Below are 22,434 nucleotides of genomic sequence, written 5' to 3' on the forward strand. Positions count from 1 at the left end.
GCCCTAATTATTCCAATATATTCCCCCACACCCACACCTTAAGTTCTTTGTGTCCACACACAAGCAAGTGCTAAGACAACCAGCAACAGCTTTTCAAATAATGGTTCCAAAAAAAAAAAAAAAAATCACAATCCATGGGGCTGGGGATTTAGCTCAGTGGCACAGCGCCTGCCTGGCAAGCGCGGGGTCATGAGTTAGATTCCTGGTACCGGAAAAAAACCAAACCAAACCAAACCAAACCAAACCAAACCAAAATCAAATAATGGTTCCGAGCCGGGCTTGGTGGCACATGCCTGTAATCCCAGCACTCAGGAGGCTGAGGCAGGAGGATCGCTGCGAGTTTGAGACCAGCCTGGGCTACAAAGTGAGCTCAAGACCAGCCTGAACTGTATATCGAGACCCTCTCAAAAAACAAAACACAAAACAAAACAAAAAACAAATAATGGTTTGGGAACACGTCAGAGCGAGCATACTTCCTCCTCTGCAGCTTTGGACTGCACCGAAACAAAGTGACAACCCCAAAACAAACAGCCACACTGCACCTTCCAGACACGAGTCCAAGAGCCAGACTTCACTACTTGTGAACAGAGGTCGAGGCCCCCCTCTCCAGTGAGGGCGCACAAGGGGGAGCTCAGCCGAGGGCTAAGCGTAAGAGGCCCCTCAGGAGTCACACGCACTTCCGACGGCACTGAGGTAGAAGGGCGCCCTTCAGCGACGCACGCAGTGGGCCGCACGGTGTGCCGGTCTGCCCGGCAGCTGCAGGGCACTCGCCTCACCCACCTACTTTTAAAGAAAGGTTTCTTTCTGTGGAAGTAAATTTCAGTGAGGAGACTAAGCTACGCTGGGGCGCCTTCGTCTCAGAGCCGGGGGACCCACAGCTCTTTTCAACCATTTCTTTAAATGTGTCAAGATGTCTCTGTTTCTTTCCACAAAGGTCAAACTTTCCATGTTTTAAATCTCAGTTGGGGATTAGTGATAATCCATTCCCACTGAAATCATGCAGAGATGGTAAGTGGGGTTTACCTTCTCTCGAAATGAACTTCTACTTACCTGATTATTTCTTCTACAATGAACTGGTAAATGACCCCAGAGCTGAGAAATGTGAACGATTCAAGTTTTCAGACCACTTAACTGCATTCCCATCTCCTTTAGCAGCAGAGGACAAGGTGGGAACACCTCACTCGAGCTAATGACTGCCTCTGCAGGGCCCACCCCTCCCTGTCCGTCCACAGGCCAGGCCAGCTTCTCAGCAGCACCTTCAGTGCAACCCACACCAGCGCAGAGCCCCACGCCTTGCTTTCCTTTTGTGGTGCTAAGCGTGGTGCCCAGGGGCTCGAGCGGCCGGGCAAGCGCTCTACCGCCCCAGGAACACCCCGCCCTGCTCTCACTGACAGCAGCATGTAAGGGCGGAGTCAAGTGTGGCTGCCGGACAGTACTCCCAACAGCTGGAAACCTACCCCTCCCTAGAGTCTGCCCTGCGTGTTTTTCAGGGCTGATAGTTTTCTTTCTTCATCTGCAGCAAAACCCTTAACCAATCCAAAAGCCATCAATATTCAACACAACAGACAAGAAACCCTGACAGTGATGAAGCGGAGAACAATTCTCTGTAGCATTTTGGTAGGTGGGAAGGGAATTACACTGAGGGGGGAAAATATGTATGTATGTATATATATTTTTGTCTTTTTGAGACACGTCTCGCTATGCAGGTCAGGCTGGCCTTGAGCACACTTGGTAGCCGGGGCTGGCCTAAAATGCGGAAACAATCCTCCTGCCTCAGCCTTCCCAATGCTGGGATTACAGGTGTGCACCACCACACCCGGCAAGAAAATATTTTCTGAATAGGACTCGAGACTCAACGCTTAAAAGTAGTTGTAAAGCAGGAAATGCAAACTGCATTCGCACAGGCCGCCTCTCAGTGTTAGCCGGGGAACCCTCCTCCCAGTCAGAGGACAGAGCACACGGACGCTCCCCGCACTCCGCGGAGCTCGCGGAGGCCGGGCTGGAGGCTGTGTGCGGCTGGCCCCCGCCTGCTGTTTCTACAGCAGCTGTTCGGCAAGTGCTTTCCCTAGGCTGGGCCCCACGGGTTAGGAACAGGAACAAGGCGCCTCCCTGCTCAGCTTCCGGGGGCCTCTGGCCGAGGGTGCTGTCGGCTGGCCGGCTGGCGTGGCGCACGCACTGTGCACTGGCGCAGTGGTTGGGAAGCCCGCGGCTGCTTTCCAAGGGGCCCGGCAGGCCCCGCCCCTGCTGTGTCCACTTATGCTCCTCAGTGGCCAGAGATACAGGGGCAAGGAGAGAGCAGAGCAAAGCCGGGAGGAGGAAGGACAGAGAAGGCATTTCCGCCCAGCTTCCGCCCGTCCATAAACCCTGTGCGCCAAACTCGAACCCCACCCCTCTCGGCAGTGTTGCCCTTCTGCAAATACTGGGCTTGGCAGAAGCAGAAGCAAGGTTCTGCAATGCAAGACCGAGACGGTGAGACCACTTTCCAAGACATATTTACTGGCCCAAAAGAGAGAGAAACCAGCTTCCACTCCCAACCGTCGCTGCAGCTCCTCTGCTCGTGGTCCTGGCAGTTGCAGGGGCCTGAGCCTCACAGCCTGCGAGGAGGAAACCATCAGGCAGGACGCAGGGAGCAACTGGCTCCAGCCACTGCAAACCTTTCCGTCGGCTGAGCCTTACCCGTGATTTAGGATGAAGTACAATGCTTTTTATTACACATCTAATTGTTAATGAGACGAAATGCAATCAGCAGCTCCTTTCCACACTCTACATGGAATCCAGGAGACTGCTGAGTCCAGAGAGATGCAGCCCCCGATGGCGCCCGGGAAGCTCCTGCCCCCTCCTCAGTGGGCGAGGAGGAGGAGGAGTTTCAGGTGGGACAACGGCGTGATACTGGGCCTCCACTGCCGCCTTAGGGCGGCCGGCGCCACGGGCTGGGCCTGACGCTGTGCCTGAACGCCGCCTCCTCCAGACACGGCATCCTGCAGCGGCGCCGCCTCAGGCTAAGGACACACTCACCACACAGCGTCTCCTCCGGCGGGGGCTCAGGGGAGGAGGGGAGAGGGACGGAGGCAGAGCGCGGAGGCAGAGGCCCAGGTCTCCAGGGTGCGCGCTGCTTTTCTCTTCCCCTCCCTCGGAGGCTGTCAGGCGCTGTCTCCTCTGCTCCGGCCAGGTGCCGGCCCTGCGGTTACTGTGGTGACGCCTGGCTCTGTCCGCCCGGAGGCTGCATCCTCCTGCCCCTAGAGGTGGGCTATATGGGGAAATTAGTTCTTCTGCTTAATGGCAAAGCAAGAGAGAGTCTGTCCAAACACTAAATATATTTATAAGTCATCTCTGTCTAGAACCCAGTGGGGGAGGAACCGGAGTGAGGGAAAGGAGAGGGGAGGGGAGGAGCGAAAGTTCCCATCGTTCACTCGGGACAGAAGACGTCTTCCGGTAGCAGCACTGAAGCGGCTTGCCACGCCTGGCAGACTGTCCTGGTCAGCTGCAGACCAAGTGTGTCCCACCAGGAGTCTCAACGCCCTGCTCCTCGCAGGTCCAGGGGTCCAGCAGGCGTTTGAGTGTTGCTGTTGTTGTCTGTCCTGGTCTTCGCAGATACATTAAATATGGCAACTTAACGAGTCCTGTGTGGAAAAAGCGCACAGTCACTATCCCCTTTCCCCTGCGTCTCCCTCGCTCTGGGAGCAAAAAGAACGTTCACTCGGCTGCCAGCTGAGAGGGTGGCCCCGGCCGCCCCCAAGGCCGTGCCCTGCATGTGCAGTGCAGGCCTCCTGTGCGAGCCCCCTGGCTTGACCGGGGACGGACTGAGGCAGGGTGAGGCTGCTGGTGCGGTCAGGTCCCACAGAAGCGCCCAAGCAGTGGGGGGCCGGGCTGCCAAGCTTTCACCGCTCCCTGGAGGGCAGAGCAGGCAGGGGCGGCTCTGAGCTTCTGCCTGCGTGGCCAGGATCACAAACAGGAGGGAGGGGTGTGGGGACGGTGGCTGGGGTCCGGCTGGAGGCGCCGTAGACAGAAGCTCTAGAAATGCCCGGTACATGGAGGACAGATGTGCAGATGATGGCTGGAGATAAGGCCTGGAGACAAAGGCAGAGCCAGTGGGGCTGGAGATATAAATTGGAGTCATATACACAGAAATGTGAAACAAGAGCTTAAAGCTTTAGGAAAAGACGGATCAGCTGAGGAAGGGGACTTGGGTGAGTCAGAAAAGCCTGAGACACTCTTGGGGGAGGCCTGTTTTAGGGGTGAGAGAAGGAAGGAGACAGAAGTAACCGGAGTTAGGGAGAGTGTTAACAATGTGGGTTACCCACATAATGTAGCGGTACATGAGCTTCTTATGCCCGAGGTCCTGGATTTAATACCCAGCATTCCCCCTTTTAAAAAACCAGGCTAAATGCTTAAGTCTAAGGAAGAGAAAACTATGGCACAAAGTGGGAGGAGGTACAAAAGAATTACAATATTAACTACAATTAGTAGCTGGGTGTGGTCGTGCATGCCTGTAAACCTAGCACTGGGAGGCTGAGGCAGGAGGATCCCCTTGAGTTGGAGCCAGCCTAGGCTACACAGTGAATTCAAGGTCAACCTGAACCACATACCAAAGACTGTCTCTAGAACAAAAACAATTCACAATTTTTACTGAGGGCTTATCGTGTAAGGTACTAAGAATTTTATAAACAGCATCTCTAGCAGCACCCTCACTCTACTCATCAAGAGACTCTGGTCTGGGGAGCCACTTGCCCAAGGGCACACAGCCCTGTGACTGGTGAAGGGCTGAGGACTGAAAACTGGCGCGAGCAGGGGCCGAGAGAAGGGCCAGCAGGAGCACCCCTCAGCAGGAGCCCATGAACAGGGGCGTAAGTGCAGTGTGCGCTTGGCCAGGAGGAGGCGGATGAGGAGGACAGCCGCACTCCCTGGTGACTACTGCCTGGTGTCCCTCCCAAACGCTCAGGGACTAAATGTACATGAACCTGCGCGGGTACCAAGAGTGACTGGAATATGCCCCAGGACAGACGGCCTGGGTATTTAGGGTCCCCTAGGTGGAAGGTTCTACGAATTCTCACAGCTGCACAGCTACTGCGGGTTTAGGTGCCAGGCCTTTTCTCTGTGGCAGGGCAGGGACTGGGGCTGAGATTACAACCAAGTGAGAGTGACCGTGCACATGGTGAGACGGAGGCTGAGAGTGCCCACTGCACACAGGAGATTGCTAGCTGGGCTTGAAGGGTCTCTGCTGTGGGTCTGTCTGGTCTGAGTATTACAAGCTCTGCTTTCAAGCAGACTCAAACCTCATTCTATTTTCGCAGCAATTTCCCGGGGCAGAAATGGTTAGGTCCACTTCACAGGAGGACCCCACAACCCTCTGGACTGCAGGCTGGATGCCCGGGCGAGAGTTGTGCCAGCTGCGCAGCCTGGCCCCCCGTCTCTGCCTCTCTCGCTCCACAGGGCTTGGTGAGCAAGGCCTGAGAAGACGAGGCCGCAGGCACCCGTGAGCCCACACAGCCCGGCGCAGGGCTGCCCCTACCTGGGCAAGCGAGGTCCGGGGCGTCTATCTGGAGACGTAGGTGTACGTTCGTGAGGGGGAGCGGGGGGGCTCGGCCTGGGCCGCCGGGTCATTGAGGAAGTCCCAGATGAGGATGGTGTCATCGTGTGAACTACTGACGATCTGGAATTCATCAAACTGGAGTCGGAAGACTCTTCCAGAGTGCTCCTGAAGAAGCAGAACAAGAGAGTAAGAATCTGAGCTACTCAAAATCACAAGGACACAAATCTGCCATCATATCCAAAGGAACCTATTGAAAGGTGTGTGGTGTGCCGGTCATTTTCCCTCCACCATTTTGTTGTTTCAAAAATACGGAAGGAAAACTACAGGTAGGATGGCAAGTCGAACACTGGGGATCTGACTCCACGAACCGAACGGTGATGGAGAGCAGCACCTTGGGGGAGAGCTCTCCTTGGTGGAGAGCAGCACCCCGCCTCTCGCTCCCTGTGCCTTGGGCGAGAGGAGCGCGTTGCTCAGGGCCCCCCTCGTGTTCCCTCCTCTCTCTGCTCTAAGTTACTTCTACAGTCCGAGGCCAAGGCGTGGCGAGCAGTAACAAAAGGTATGCAGGCAAGTGCTCACCAACCAGACTTCCTCAATTTGTATCATGTACGGTACAGATTCCAAGGTGTATCAACCAGCTTGCAAACTTCAGTCAACCAGCTGGCTCTTAGAAATGGGTGTAAGTCTGATCTAGCAGGTAAGTGGTAGTAACTACTGGTCCGGATGTAGACCATTTCCAGTATCCTAGAAGGCACTCTCATGCCCCTTCCTTGTCAGGATTACCGTCACTTTGACATTTTTTTTTTGGTACCGGGAATTAAACTCAGGACCTGGTGCTTGCTAGGCAGGCGCTTATGCCACTGAGCTATATCCCCTGACCATGGATTACCATCACTTTAATGCTAGTACTGTTAATTTGTTTTGCCTATTTGAGTATGTGTGTGAGAGACAGAGACAAAGAGAGACAGAGACAGAGAGGGGGGAGATCCCCAACATCCCTGTTCCTTTTGCCTTTTGCAGTTAGGGTTCTGACAGCTTGCCAAGGCTGGGCTCACCCTTGTGCTGCCTACTTCTGAATTTCATATAAATACACCACACCGTATACAGTCTTGTCGAGCCTGCATTCACTTAGGACGTATCTGTAAGGATTCCTCTCCGTAATCTTTACCACAAGTAAAACAGATGTTCACTTTTTTTTGGTGGTACTGGGGACTGAACTCTGGGTCTTGAACATCCTAGGCAAACCCTCCCCCAGTGACCTGCTTTCCCAGACCTTTTATTATTTTAACTTTTGAGATGGGTCTGAATTGCAGGGCTGGCCTTGACCTGGCTGTCAGGCTGTCCGGAGGAAGGCTGCTGCAGACAGCACGCACACGCCTTCCGAGGGGCAGGTGCACCGTGCGGCTCCTGAGGACGAGTGGCCCGCCGTGGCCGACACCGCTCCTCTGCCTCCCACGCGCAGCGCCACGCCCCAATGGCAGCAAGTCTCCACCCACGCTGGGCGCTGCACATTGTTTAATTTTAGCAGGTGTGTAGTGTATTTTATTAGTTTCAATTTGCACTTTCCTTCATGAAACTAAGGACGTTCCCTTCTATTTCTAGCTTGCTCAGTTTTAAATCGTGTGTTGGAATCTGCCAACGCTTTTACTAAATTAATGAACTAACTGTACTGGAGATTAAACTCAGGGTGCGCTACCACTGGGCCACACCCCCCAGTTTTTTTATTTTTTATTTTTGAGGCAGGGTCTTGCTAAGTTGCCCAGGCTAGCCTCAAACTTGGGATCCTCCTGCTTCAGCCTTCCCAGCAGCTGGTACTAACGAGTGTGTGGCACTGCATTTGGCTCTGCATTTACTGATAGAATCACATGATTTTCTTCTTCAGCCTGCTGATATGACAGATCAGTGATGGCGAACCTTTCAGAGCTTTCAATGGTACAAACATCCCGCTGCAGCATGGGCCACAGGCTCACCACAACTGTGGTAGATAGTATGAACGGAGCTTAGTTTTTTTTCTTTCTTTTCTCTTCCAGTACCAGGAACTGAACGCACGACCTCGCACTGAGCTAAATCCCCAGCCCCTGAGCTAAATCCCCAGCCCCTGAACAGAGCTTTGAATGAGACTCCAAAAATGCAGTCTTGTGTCCTGTTCCTGAAATCGCATTTCGTCAGTATACAGTTTTTACTGTACACTATTGGATCCATCTTGCTTGTATTTTGTGAAAGTTTTTTTTTGAAGAGTTACTTCCTTTTATTGACTTTTTTGTTTCATTTTTTTGAGACAGGGTCTAGCTATGCAGTCCAGGCTGGCCTTGAACTTAAGTAGCACCAGCTAGCTTCAAACTTGCAGTGATCTTTCTGTCTCAGGTCCTGTTTATAGTTCTACTTATGCGGTTGTGTGGCAAGCAATATAAAACAGAACTGCCCATTTAAAAACTTAATTAGCTACGCTGAGGATTGAACCCAGGGTCTTCTACAAGCTCTGTGAATGCTCTATCCTAGAGCAACATCCCTAGCCTATTCACTCACTCAAACTTGGGGTCCTCCTGCCTCAGCCTTCCAGAATGCTGGGATTATAGGCGTGTGCCACCACATTCTGCCTATTCAGCAACATTTTAAAAAGGAATGAATCATTGATACACATTAAAAACATGGGTGAATATCAAAATAACTGACTGTCAGTGAAGAGACAAAGAAAGAGGACACACTATACAGTTCATTTTTATAAAACCACAGGAATGCAAACTAATGAATGTTGATGGAAGTAGATCGGGGCTGCCCAGAGAGGGGTGTGGAGGCAGGTGGGATGGGGGACGAGTGTCACCACGCCTGGCTTCACTGGTACAAGTCTATCAAGTTTATCACGCTCGGTACTTTCAGTATGTCCACTTACCTGTGTGCTAATTTTACCTCAAAAATCTGTTTTTACAAAACAATTTAATAAACAAGGTGTGGTGGCATGCATCTGTAATCCTAGCACTCTAGGAGGCTGAAACAGGAGGACTGCAAGTAGGGTGGAGATGCAAAGGCCCTGCGTTCAATGCCCACTACAGCAAAACAGACAGATGGACAGACAAGCAGGGTGCAAGATGTGAATAGACATTTCTCAAAAGATAAGCATATGAGAAGATGTCAACACCACTAGTTATCACAGAAATGCAAACTGCACATCACTCACATGGTTGCAATTTGTTAAAATACTGATGATAGCAAGTGCTGGCAAAGACATGGAAAAAGAGAACTTCCATACTGTCAGCAAAAATGCAAAATGCTTTGCCTTTTCAAAATCTAAAAGGCCACTTTGAGAAGCAGCTTGGTAGTTTATTTTAAATTTAAACATACATTTAACACTGGGTCCAGAAATTGCACTCCTAATTGTTTACCCAAGAGAAATGAAAACAGTACGGACATAAAAACCTGTAGAGGAACATTTTCAGTGGTGTTACTCAGAACCAATGAGAACTGGAAACATCCCACATGTCCTTGAACTGGTGAATGTATAACAGATTGGCTCATCCTCCACTGGAATACTACTCAGGGATAAAAAGGAGCAAAGTACAAAAACATATAACAACATCGTTACATCTCAAATGAAGTTTAAAAAGGCTACATGTTGTCTCATTTATATGACATTCATAAGAAAGCAAAGCTACAGTGAAAGAAATCAGACAACTGGTTGTTAAAAGGTGCAGCGGGTATGAAGGAGCCTAACAAAACTGGGGGTGATAGAAACATTCTATATCTCGACTGCACTAAGAGGTAACTGCGAAGTTCACAGAAGCATGCTAAAGGGTGAGTTTTCTGCATGTAAATTATACCGCAAAAATCAGACTGTCAGATTAATTCTAAATGAATGACTGGACACGTCTTAAAGGACATATGTGAAATACACAGAGTATGTGTACTGTGTACTTCTGAGAGAATATGCTTTAAATCCATACAATTCTGAGCCACAAACACTGAAATATTAAGAGCCATGATTCAGAGCACTAAGCTTTGAGTGCTTACTCTTTTTTTTTTTTTTTTTTGTCTTTTTAAGACAGGGTCTTGCTGTGCAGTTCAGGCTGGCTTTGAGCTCATTTTGTAGCCCAGGCTGGTCTCAAACCTGCAACGATCCTCCTGCCTCAGCCTCCTGAGTGCTAGAATTACAGGCGTGTGCCACTATGCCTGGTGAGTGCTCACTCGTATCTTTTCCCAGAGTTGTGCAGAAGATTCTGCCACCGGGGGGTCCCACCTCCTCTCCTAAGTGCAGCAGCAGCTGCCGGTCCGGGCTCTTGGTGAGCATGCTGGGGAAGAATTCAGTGCTTGTGATGACAGTCATCTGCCCTGTGCTTTATGGACTTAACCCAGGGCCACAAGCCTCTAGCTTAGCAGGGAGTGGCAAGAGCCCTACCACCGAGCTGTACCCCTGCTCACAGTCCTCCTTTGATTTCCTTCCTCACATGGCAAGACACACAGGTGTGCAGAGGGAGCACCCAACCAGGTCTGAGCTGCTGCAGGCACCGTCCCTTGAGTGCGATACAGAGCGGAGGCGCTGGCCGCGAGTTCTCCCGATTTCCAGAGCACTTTGTGCAGGCCCAGGCGCGCAGGTCCTCAGGCTCTGGACAAGTGCCCACCGGAGTAACTCTGTTCCCTCTCCCTGCACGCCCCCGCTCCTTCTGGTGGACACACAGCTCTTACGTGCTTCCTGCACTGCGCCGGCGCACCGCTGCTGTGCGGCTGAGCACAGCTGCCACCTTCTGCCCCATGCCGTCTCTAAGGCACTTGTGGAAGAAGGCGCCATGTAAATGGGTTTCCTGTCACGCACGGGCTGTCTTCTACCTAGCAGGTTTCCTGAGAATCTACCTGATCCAGATCTGCGTTCACAGCACACCAATGTTTACTCCACCGCCCTCCCAGCCCCCTGCAGCAGCAAGGCTCTTACCACAAGGGTGCGCAGGCAGAGAGTCCCTGCAGGAGCGCGGGGGTCCAAAGCAGCCAACAGATCCCATACTTTTATCTTTCTGAAGATCAAAAAGGGGACCAAAATCTCAGTCAAAAGCACAATTATGGAAATACAGGGAAGAAAGAATTAAAAGCATTGTACCACAGTGATATATGCGAATCCATGTTTATAGCAGCACAGTTTGTAATAGGTAAATCTTGTCAACAGCCCAAATGCCCATCAACTGATGAATAAAGATGTGGGTTTTTAAAAATACAATGGGAGTACTACTCTGCCATAAAGAAGGATAAGCTGGAGACATTTATAGCTAAATGGATGCATCTTGAGACCATACTCTTAGTGAAATAAATCACACACACATGTGTAAATACCACACTGTTTCTCTGATACGGGAAACCAAAAGTGTAAATAAGGACCAAAATGTGTAATAGATATTGTGAAATAGGAAGAAAATGTTCAAATGGGAAGGGGAACCAGGGGTGTGGGGAGGAAGGGACAAGAAAAAAATGACAAAAGAAAAAATGGAAACAAAGCTTTTGTAAATAAGGAGGGGAAGAGGGGTTGAAGGGAGGTGGAAGGAGGGTAGGGGGATGGGGGAAAAGAATCAAGTTGTGTTATGTACAGGTACAAATTCTCTGTGATGCATGTGATCATTACGTATACCTAAAATGCACCAATTAACTTAAAAAAGAAAGAAAAAAGAAGAGGTGCCAGACACAGTGGCACATTGCCTATAATCCCAGCACTTGGGACGCTGAGGCAGAAGGATTGCCGTGAGTTTGACGCCAATCTGGGCTGTGGGTTTAAAGCCAGCCTGGACGACATAACGAGACACTGTCTCAAAAGCGAAACGAGAGAGAGAAGGGTGGAGAGGATCGTTAACAGGTACAGAGGTGCAGCTGGAGAGCAGTAACTTCTCATGTCCTACGGCACAGCAATGGAACTATGGTTGACAACAACTACTTGATTACTTCAAGAAGCTAGTAAAGACGCCTGTGAATGTTCTCTCTCTCTCTCTCTCTTTTTTGTACCAGGAATCAAACTCAGGACCTTGTGCTTGCCAGGCAGGTGCTGTGCCACTGAGCTATATCCCAGTCCCCTAAATACTCTCAACACGAAGAACCAATAAATGTTTGAGGTGAAGGATACGCCCCCTTCCAAAAGAAAATACAAGGAAGAAAAGTAACAACTCAAAGAAATACATAGGAATGGTGAACAGATTTTATATTATGAACCCAGTTCACAGGAATATATTTTGTTTTGGAAAATGGTCCTTGTATTCATTCTTGGGTGAGGTTATTGGTCTTAGCAGGAGGAAAATGCACATGATTAACCTAAAAACAAGAAACAGGTTAGCTTCAACAGAACTGAAGACAGCTACTGGTAAAGTCACGGTGTGCTTAGAGCCAAGTGGCGATCTTGTACACCAGATCCCCTCCCCTCTTTCTCTGCAGTGCTAAAGATTAAACCCATTACATCTGTGCCAACACTCCACCACTGGACTACACAGCCAACTGGTTTTGTTTGTTTGTTTTGAGACAAGGTCTCACTAAGTTGCCCAGGTTGGCCTTGAACTTGCAATCTTTCATCTCAGCCTCCCGAGCAGCTGGGATTACAGGCGTGCTCTGTTACGCCCGACCGTTACAACTCCTAATGGTAAGAGATTGCTTAGACCTAGGAGTCTGCACCTCTTAGGCACCCTCCTTCTAGCTGAGAACGGCCCAGATCTCAAGCAGCCAAGTCTGGGATCCATTTAAGAGTTTGGGGTTTTATACAAGCCAACCCTCACATTCTGATTTAAATTATAAAAGTTAAGCCCTTCTAAAAATCAACTACAATGACACCTAGGTTCATGAACTTAATTCTTTCCAGATTTTGGTCACAAAATGAGCATCAAATGAGATCACAAAATGAGAACTAGATGAGAATCAAATGAAATTCAACGGTTAGGGTCAACGCTGACCTTACGGGGAGATGCGACTTGGTTCTCCCCCAGTTCAGTCTGCGACCGGAAATGTGGAAAGAACTAACTTTGTGGACCGAGGCTCCACTGCACAGGTTACATTTCTTCAAGTTATGTGAAAGACACAACTCTAAAAAAGTATAGATAGATCAAAAGCAGAAAACAGAACACTCACCTGTCGGGAACATGCCACACGGACTATAGAGTTTTCCAAAAGCATGACAGTGATGGCTAACTCAAAGCAGAGAAAGTGAGTTGGATACACTTCCTGCGGCTTGAGCCGGTTTTGACGGATTGCTAATAGCTCAGGAACTAATTTAATGCTGTTGGTTTCTAGTATTTAAAAAACTGCCAAAATTTGAATGGTAGCTTCTACTCCCCTCATTCCCACCACAAATAAGGCACTCTGACAGGAAAAAAAGTAGTAATGTCTTTCAGAAGTGAAAATATTTTTGTATGAACCTGCCCTGGACTTAAGTGTTGCTGGACAAGAGAGCCATTTAAAACATGAATAGATTCTAACCCTTCTGGAAATTAGACTGAGGAAAATAAAGACTATTGAATTCATTACAAATGAAATGCTAGAAGTGACGACAAGAGAGTTGCACTTTAAGAATCTCTCATAGAAATTAAAATCAAAGTCAAAATTTCAGACACTACCACATACTAAGCCTCAAAAATACTGCTCTCCAGTGTCTCGAATTTATTAGTAAGTTACCATTTTACATACAGATCCCGGTAGAGTGGGTTTGTCTGGTTCTTTGCTTTATAGAGCAAAACAGACAAAATCACAAGCAAATAAGTTAAAATAATGACATTCACATGTAAAGAGTGTAATAAAATGACTGGGAAACTATTTTAGAAAAGAATAAACAGAGGAGGGGTGAGTACACAGATTGAAAAGATATTGTATTAGATTCTGTGAAATCTATTACTTTTTAGAAGAAAAGGTTTCAGTTAAACCAGAAAGAATTAAGGCGCAGACAGTGTGTGTGAATGTGTGTGTGCATGTGCACACGCGGTGTATGATTGAACCCGGAGTCTTCTACATGCAAAACATGCTCTCTACCACTGAGCTACACCCCTATACCTCATCTCTTAGATGTGTTTCTCAACCTTATTAGCAAACTCACCCGTCGTAGGCCCCGCTGACGATCCTCTTATTATCAAACCGAATGCATCGAACCAATTCCTCATGGCCTTCTAACACTCGTAAACATGCACCACATTCTATGTCCCATAATCTAGAAGAGAAAATTGGGTCGTATGAATTTTCACGTATTCTTTTCTAAGCTTAGCATGTTATAATAATATACTTTACATGTCTTTTAAGAGCCTATGCTGGGCTGGGCATGGCGGCGCACGCCTGTAATCTTAGCACTCGGGAGGCTGAGGCAGGAGGATCACTGCGAGTTCGAGGCCAGCCTGAACTGCATAGCTAGACTCTGTCTCAAAAATACCAAAAAAAAAAAAAGAACCCATGCTGGGCATGGTGGCATAGGACTGTAATCCCAGCACTTGGGAGGCTGAGGCAGGAGGATCACTGTGAGTTCAAGGCCAGCCTGGACTACATAGGGAGACCTTATCTCAAAACAACAGTAACAAAAACAAACAAAAAAAGAACCCACAAAAATAAGATCAATCACCACTCATACAAAAGTGTATTGTTATGAATGTAATGTATCTTCTTTCTGCCATATAACTTAGGCAGGAAAAAGTATATGATTTAAACTTAAATGTAGTATCTATTTTCTGAGCATACTGCTTTATATAAATGGCTTTATAACCAGGCTCTCCCAGACATAAAAGGGACTACCTCAGTGCACACAGTTTCCTTGGAAAGAAATGACCAGTCCAGGAGAGCAATGCTTCTGGAAAGCACCAGGAGGAATGGGGCCAGGTGTTGGGGCCACCTGGCCCTCACAAAAACGCCTCCACCTCTGGCTCTGAGGACACCCTCTGCTTTCATTCACCACCAAGGATGGTCTTCTTTCAGTTTATGGAAATTTATGGAAATGCAAGGCTAGTTTTCAATAAGTTTCATGTAATAATTTAAAGAGCTGTCTGCTTTCAGACCAATCTAAGAGATTAATAAGAATGATAATTTTCTTAGATATAACAACAGCTCTGTTTTTCTTTACTCCTGGCTTGAGTTTTTTTTTTTTTTTAAATAGTCTCTCTACCCTCTCAGTAATTCACTGAAGAAAAGGAGAGGGTGGGTGAATCTTCTGAACTCTAACCTTATCTGTACCATTCATTTCGGTGAAGGGAAGACAAGAAAGGACTCCAGCACACACTTTACACAGGTGACTCCGGCCAATCATGTAACGTAAGACGAAAGTGTGTACTTTTGAGTTAGGAAACAAATTTACTTTTTTATTTATTTATTTATTTATTTATTTATTTATTTTTGATACTGGGAATCGATCTCCTGACCTTGTGCTCGCCAGGCAGGCGCTGTGCCGCTGAACTATATCCCTGGCCCAAATTTACTTTTTTAAACAACAATGACAAAAAGGCTATTTATTAACACCATTTATTAGCTACTTATTAGCACTTTTCAGCTCCATCCACTCGTCCTTCTTGCTGACCTCTTTACTGACCAGTACCTCTGGACTAGGTCTACCTTGTGATAAAACTATTATGAGAAGGAAACACATAAGCAAAAGACTTTGCCGTGCTGCCTCTGGCTCCCTGCTGACCCGCAGGAAGCTACCGAAAGGAAAAACACCCAGCGGTAAATGTAACGGTTGAAGAACTGTCTGAGCTGTGACTAAATCTGGTAATACTGACTTACTCTTGGCCAGAGCACCTGCTGCTCACCTGATGGTGTTGTCGGATGAGCCGCTCACCACCAGCCTGTCTCTGTACTGCAAACAGGCGATGCCTCTCTTGTGTCCATTCAGGGTCCTTACAAATTCACAAGTACTTGTGTTCCACACCTGAGATGGAAAATGACACTGAGCAGTGATTTGGTGCTTTTACTAGTAAAATCTATAGTGAATGGAGTCTTAAGGAAGCAAAAAACAAGACCGAACCCCTAGGGGATGTCAATTTCCCAAACATAGAACAAAGCACACGAAAGTCATTTCACTCATGGTAATACTGGTTTAATTAGAAGCTGGCTGGAATCACATGGGAATTCTTCAAATTGATTTATGAGGTATATCTGGTTTGCAGATACATTTCTTGAACTTAAATTTACCCCTGACCTTTTCATGCTCACCATTATTACTTTGTGGTGCTGGGGGCTGAACCTGGAGCCTTACAGACGCCGAGCAAGTGCTTTACCAGTGAGCCACACCTCTAGCCCACCACCATTATTTACAGGAATTCAGCATCTGGCCAGAGCTGTCCTACCACTTGCCTTACTCATTGCCTTTTGACATAACACTAGTCCCTGAATTAAATATTAATTTATTCTACAGTGATGTCTACATATGCAGTTATCACTGTTCAAATTCTCCCATGAACTTTAACTGGGGACTTACTGAAAAACGCATTACCTTTATAGTTCTATCCCCAGATGCAGAGACAATGTACTTGTCATCAAAGTCTACAACGTTGACAGCTGCTCGGTGTCCGACCAGCACCCTCCGGAGGGTGATGTCAGTCGGGGAGGCCATATCCCAAACGGCGATGGAACGATCTTTGGAGCATGTCACCATCATTCCGTTATTGAAACGCAGGTGCAGGACTGCTTCACAATGGTGAATCAATGTGTTCAGCATCTCACCTGTATTCACATCCCACACTCTGGAAGGGACAGAGTTAAGATGGTACCCAAGCTACACCCTGTTACCCATATTTGAATACAATGCTCCCCACCCACTTCCCACACTTCCCTAGGAAGCATTGTATTTCATCTTCTTTTGCGGAACCAAGGTACAGTAATGATAGACCACGAGGAACAGCAGAGAGAGGCTGGGCAGGGTGGATGGGAAAACGATGGGGGTGGGATGCTGCCACGTGGCACCCTTCAAATTTGAGATCTAGGCAAGCTGTGGAGGGCAAAGATGAAACGGCAGCCACCAACACCGATCATCTGGGCCAGCGTTCAAGACTATTATGAATGGTGTCAATCTGACACTGTTAAGGAGATACATTTTATTTTTTAATTTTTTATGTTTTTTGTTTTAGGAGATACATTTTAAATGAAGTGTCTAATTAGTAACAGCAGCCCTGGCACCTACCCGTTAACCACCCTCAGGAATCACGATCGACACGGGCCAAGATGCTTCTGACACAGACTTAGTAATACAGGTGTAAATTTGATGACCCAGGATTACAGGTCCGCCACACAAGATTACCTAGAGTCTAGGTCTAAGCCTATGTTTCTGTGTGTCGCAGGGGTGGAGACCAAGAATAGCCTTCCCACTGCAAATATGGGCTTGAAAGCAGAGCATGAGACCCTTGGATAGCCTGGAGACTTTCTGTTGTCACTCTGGTTACTCTACTTTTGTATAATGAATGTGGCTTTGATAATATTTTATTTCTTTTTTACAGTTTGGCCTCCTTAAAAAAAAGTCGTTTTCTGGGCTGGACGTACAGCTCAGCAGTACAGCACTTGCCTCCCAAATACAAGTTCAATCTCCAGCACTGCAAAAAAACAAACACCAAAACCATGCTTCTCCCTTACTCTGTAAATGCACAGTGTCTGAGCTCCTGTAAGGCACTCCACAAGCACCACTACACGTTAAATGTTGGCAAATGCAAGCCTGGGCTCGCTCTGCCTTGAAGTCAGAAGACAAGAGCCAGGAGCGTCACTGTCTACTCACAGAAAACAATTCCCAGAGGCAACATCGAACTTCGGAGAAGCCAACAGCACCGCTAAGCGCGGTCACGTGTTTTAAAGTTGCTTCGGTGCATCAAGTTTGCTCCCCTCCAGCCCCAGGCAAAGCTCCGACAGCGGCCTCCCACAGCGCTGCTGCTGGTGCCCGGAGCTCAGCTACACCGGGCTCCAGCAGCATCACGTCTGCGTCATCAAGTCACCACTGCCTCTGGAAATGCAAGTCCCCTCGGAAGTCCCCTCCCAGAGCGAAGCTCACAATTAAAACTGCAGGGACAGGAGGGGAGGGGCCGGCAGAGACAGAGCACTGCTCACCTGTGTGTGTTTTAAAGAGGCAATGCTTGCCTGTGCTACAGTGCTAACTACTTGAAAACGACAGCTTCATTCTCTTCTTATTACTTCCTTCCTTGTGAAGTGGTGTTAGGAATGCAAGGTTTATACTTTTCTTTTCCCCCCAGTACTGGGAATCGAACTCATAACCTTGCACTTGCCAGGCAGGCACTGTGCCGCTGAGCTAAATCCCCAGCCCCGAATGCAAGGTTTATAAAAAAGAAAAGATTCTGTAATGGATGGGAGATTCTCTACATTAAAATGTATAGTTTCTTGTATGTAAAAAGTGTCAACTTAACCCAATCATTCCTAAATCTTTAGGTTCTAGACTGACACAATAATGGGGGAACTGAAGTGTTTTTCTTCCTTAGTTTCAGAACTGCATTCATGTAAGTATGTACAAAATGACTGTGACAAAGAATAGGGCACATCAGTTGTTTCAGGGTTCAAAAGAGAGTATGAAGTGTTCTACCTCACTGTGGAATCCGATGATCCAGTTACGATGACCCTCTCGTCGTACTGGAGACACAGGACAGAACCCGTGTGGCCTGTGAGAACTCGCCTGCATTCCAATGTGCTTTTATCCCAGATCTAGGATGGCAAACAGGATCTGAGCACTGTGACAAAGCGTCTGTGGAGACTCGTTGACTCTGTTATGTGTCAAGTGTCCCTCCCAATCAAAGCCCAGAGCAGCGAGCAGTACGTTCTTTTCTGCAGGTGTGGTTACGCACTCATATACATGTGGCTTCGGTTGTAATGCAAACTTTATTCTTTTCATTAAGCAACAAGGGCAGGCTATAATTATACCAAAAAAAATTCTCCCTTATCCTATAAATGATACAACCATGTACAATATTTGAGTTTTTGTAAGGTACTCCACAAACACCACTAAAAGTTAAATGTTGACAAATTCAAGAAGCTACACCCCCTCAGTGTACTTCAAGAAGGGAAGTTAACCCTGAGAATATTCATTTGTATGTACACGTGGGGAAGAGGAGAGGTTAGTCCTTTAAAGAAACTTTGGAACTGGAAGCAACCTAAAATTCTCACTTTCTAGAAATAATACTTGGGGTTTATGGTGCAGACCGCTTTAAGAATGTGGTTACCCTTGGCCCCTTAGCTCCTGTCCCACAGCTGAAGAGACCTTACCTTGATGGTGTTGTCTCGAAGGCCGCTTACTATTTTCTGGTCATCATACTGTAAACAGTAAACTCCTTTGCTCGTCTCACTTCTACAGTGGATTCTCTGTAAGCTGTGTCTTCCACACCTCCAGTTAGCTTCTATGGTCTGAGAAGAATCAACGGTGAAGAGGCAGGTAGTTAGGAACGGACCTGAACCGAACTCTTACAGCAATGGTAAGCAGGGGATCAGCGCAGTGATCTATGGGGTATACAGATCTAAAGGAAGCTAGAAATATGCACCGAGGAAGGCTGAGTGCTCCGCGCTCTCCTCATACATGTGATGACCACTGAACTTCCATGGAGGCTCAACTCAGAACACACTTGAATGTCAGTGCAAGAGTGCGAATGTAATGGTTTTACTGCTATGGTAAGAAAGCCAACCTCTCTCTTTTGCTCTCTCATCTGCTTATCAGCAATCAATTTTTTAATGCTTTACAAACTTTGCTTGGCAATTTACTGTATTTTACCTACCCTACAATTGTGAAGATATTGATTTTTAACACCAATCCGTAAACCTTAGTGGGTTTGCTGTAACAATACTGAAGCTGAAGAACGCTAGGATTCTCTATTTGGCAAACACCCCCCAATACAAAGGGTCTTACCTCGATGTCTTGTATAATCTTAGGATAAAGTGCTCTATAGAAAGAGTTGGGAGGAGCATTGCCATCAGGAGGTTTGTTTTTGAATAAATACTGTCCCCTAAAAAAACAAATGTTTCCCAATGAAAACCACAGCACTGTACATTTGTAAGGAGCTACACATTGTTTTAAAGTATTTCACAGCTTCCAATTCATATAATCTCCACGACAAACCTGGAGAGGTGTGACAATGAGCCTGATTTCAGGAGTCTCCTGTCAAGCAGTAACTTTCTGAGCTCTAAGGATTTGACACTGATTTGCTTTTGGGTAAAACGTGATTATTTCTAGTGCAAAGCATCAGACCTCCAACCCTTCTGGGGTATTTGATGCCAGCAGACAGTGCGTCTGATCAGAATTTACCTACTGGTCTGCTAGGCTACTGCACAGAGTCACTGGCTTTATGTTTGTTTCTTTCCTTGAGCCAAGCTGTGCAAGTGTCAGAGGAACCCAGCACAGCAGCAGCAACGCCTCTGCCATGGAGCTCACTTTTATAGATCTTTATCTTGTGGGGTGAGGCATGCTGGCTGCCCCCTCACACAGGCTGCTGGTGACCAGTGTGGTGGCTATGTCTGAACGGAGCATTGCAGCTTATTTCAACAGAAAACAGGGGTCACAGGAGTGTCCAGCAGCAGGAAGGGAGATGTGAAGAAAAGCCTAATAGCACCGTGCTGTCAAGTCTAAGGTATGGAACTGGTTTTCGCAGGTGTGCTCCTGGCTCTGCCTCCACACACGCATTTTACTGCCTTCCCCTGACTCCAGCGAGCAGCATTTGTTAGCAGCTCCTTCCTATGACAGCACATCTCTGGAATACTCATATCCCAAGTTAGATCTTTGCTACCACAAAAAATCAGTAAATGGCAATCACTTCCTGCTGGGTAAAAAATTTAATTCCTCATCCTGAAGTTAAGAACTCACCGAACGTGGTGTGGAAGCCAGTAAACCCGCTGTGGGCGTTCTAACTGCCGCTATCTCTGGCAACGCGCCGTGGAGTGGAGACAGGCAGAAATGGCTCTGAGTGCCGTCCTGGCACCACAGAAGTCATGTTTCCTCTGGGCCAGTCATTTGCTCCTCCCTCTGTAGCTTTATTACAATATAATTAATTGCTCCATGTCTCCAGGAGTGCTTCTCCCTGCCCTCTTTCTATCGTACACCTTGAAAATTCGTTGAGAAAATTTCCTATCAAGAAGGTAGGTGACACTAACTTTTGTGTTAATACAGAAAAAAAATCTGAAGTGAAGAAGCAAAAACTATCTTAAAAGGAGACAAATGAAACAGGACATAATGGCAAAAAGGCAAAGGCAACTGAGCTAGGTGGTGCTTGCCTATGATCCCTGTAACTTGAGAGGCTGAGGCAGGAAGATCCCAAGTTCAAGACCAGCACAGGAAATTTAGAGAGACCCTGTCTCAAAATAAAAAGGGAGTGGCAGTGAGGGTGTAGTTCAGTTGTACAGCATCTGCCTAACTTGTTCAAGGCCTTGGGTTTAATCCCTAGCACCAGAGGAGGGGGAGACAAACAAGATATATTATGAAACAATTATGAATGAAAAGTATATGTCTCCAAATAATCTTATCCTATAAAAACTTGGCAGGAAATTATATACATACATACATATATATATATACATATATATATATATATATTTTTTGGTCTCAGGACCTCGCACTTGCCAGGCAGGTACTGCGCCACTGAGCTAAATCCCCGGCCCAATGATAGATTTTTTTTGTTTTGTTTTGTTTTTTGTCTTGGTTTTTCTCCGGTACCGGGAACTGAACTCACAACCTTGCGCTTGCCAGGCAGGCGCTTTTGCCGCTGAGCTAAATCCCCAGCCCCTCCAATGATAGATTTTTGAATGAGAAAATTTTAGGTGTGACTCTAAAGCCCATATTTAATTGTTTTGTTTCCCAGTGCCCACCATTCCTGAGCCTGTCTTCCCTTTTGTCTCTGGCAATCACATACAGGCACTTCCGGGTTTTCTTTATAAGGAGCGCATGATACTACTGCTGCATCCTCAGGGAAGAGAACTCACAGAAACTTCCAATCACATATTCTACCCCACCACCTTTAACATGGTATCCAAATTTCTTCAAATCAAAGATGCTGCAAAAAGGAATGTGTATGCCTTAAAAACTGGCCTCTTTAAGTGTTTTGAGTCAAAATCATTTATGACAGAAGCTCCTTGACAACAGGGACCAATTCTATATGAAATGTCTAGTACCTATGAGAGTGAGTCCACGATAAATGTGGAATATTAAATTCAGAATGTTACCATAAATGTGACCTGCTGATTAAGAAAATGGACTTTTCCCAAATGGTCTGTTATTATACTTTTAAGAGTTACCATTACTGAGCAGAGAGAGCATATTCACTACTATTCAAGAGAGAAAACAGCAGAGTTCATATCTTAGGGGCAGACTGTCATATCCATCTAGATATAAAATAAAGCAGCAAAGTAGAAGTTAAATCTTAAGAGACACAAAGCTTTATTGGGAAGTTGGATTTACTTATTTATTTTTGGTTAAAAGTAAGAGACATTTTCAAAGATAGCATACAGACAGAGATGACCAGAAGACTTTATGAGAGTAGACTTGGTAAGGTAATTCCAAAAGAGGAGAATGAGAGACTGATCACAAATTACTATTTTTTAAAGGGAGGACACCTCAAAGGGAGAGCTGCTGCAGGAGGGGCTGACACGAGGTGGACAGGTACTGTGATTTCATGGGGCGGTCACAGGTGAGGAGCTAAGTGTGGCCAGAGACAAGGGGGTGCAGTCAGGACACTGAGGGTGCAGGTGCCCTAGAGAGCGGGGTAGGGCTCTGCGGCTGAAGAGATGGGGATAGTGCCAATCGGTGCTGGAGCAGTTCTCAGATACACCTTCATATACCCTTTAAAAAGTCCCAAAAGCCAGCTTCTCAATGCCATATATATATATACACACACACACACTTTGGGGGGCGGGGCGCGGGGAGCGGGAGGTGGTACCGGGAATCAAACTCATGACCTCAGGCTTGCCAGGCAAGCGCTTATGCCACTGAGCTACATCCCTGGCCCATATATATATATATA

General features: G+C 47.2%; 1 protein-coding gene across 5 annotated transcripts in view; it reads right to left on the reverse strand.

Annotated features, from left to right (window-relative positions):
• Positions 1 to 3,294: 3,294 nt before the first annotated feature.
• Btrc (beta-transducin repeat containing E3 ubiquitin protein ligase) overlaps positions 3,295 to 22,434 on the reverse strand; it is a 122,273-nt gene continuing 103,133 nt past the window's right edge. For 4 of the 5 annotated variants that reach the window (XM_005403874.2, XM_005403876.2, XM_013504109.1 and 1 more), the window contains 9 exons: positions 19,335 to 19,431; positions 18,701 to 18,838; positions 18,024 to 18,142; positions 15,939 to 16,188; positions 15,256 to 15,374; positions 13,566 to 13,676; positions 10,449 to 10,527; positions 5,510 to 5,695; positions 3,300 to 3,620 (listed from right to left, as the gene is read on the reverse strand). In XM_005403874.2, coding sequence (XP_005403931.1) covers positions 5,534 to 5,695; positions 10,449 to 10,527; positions 13,566 to 13,676; positions 15,256 to 15,374; positions 15,939 to 16,188; positions 18,024 to 18,142; positions 18,701 to 18,838; positions 19,335 to 19,431 — 1,075 coding nt within the window. In that variant the 3' untranslated portion in view covers positions 3,300 to 3,620; positions 5,510 to 5,533. Of the gene's footprint in view, positions 3,621 to 5,509; positions 5,696 to 10,448; positions 10,528 to 13,565; positions 13,677 to 15,255; positions 15,375 to 15,938; positions 16,189 to 18,023; positions 18,143 to 18,700; positions 18,839 to 19,334; positions 19,432 to 22,434 lie in introns of all 5 variants that reach the window. The other variant, XM_005403877.2, reaches the window with a different exon arrangement.

The sequence above is a fragment of the Chinchilla lanigera genome, unplaced genomic scaffold (assembly GCF_000276665.1).
Source record: "Chinchilla lanigera isolate Chin_1 unplaced genomic scaffold, ChiLan1.0 scaffold00084, whole genome shotgun sequence".
Taxonomy (NCBI): domain Eukaryota; kingdom Metazoa; phylum Chordata; class Mammalia; order Rodentia; family Chinchillidae; genus Chinchilla; species Chinchilla lanigera.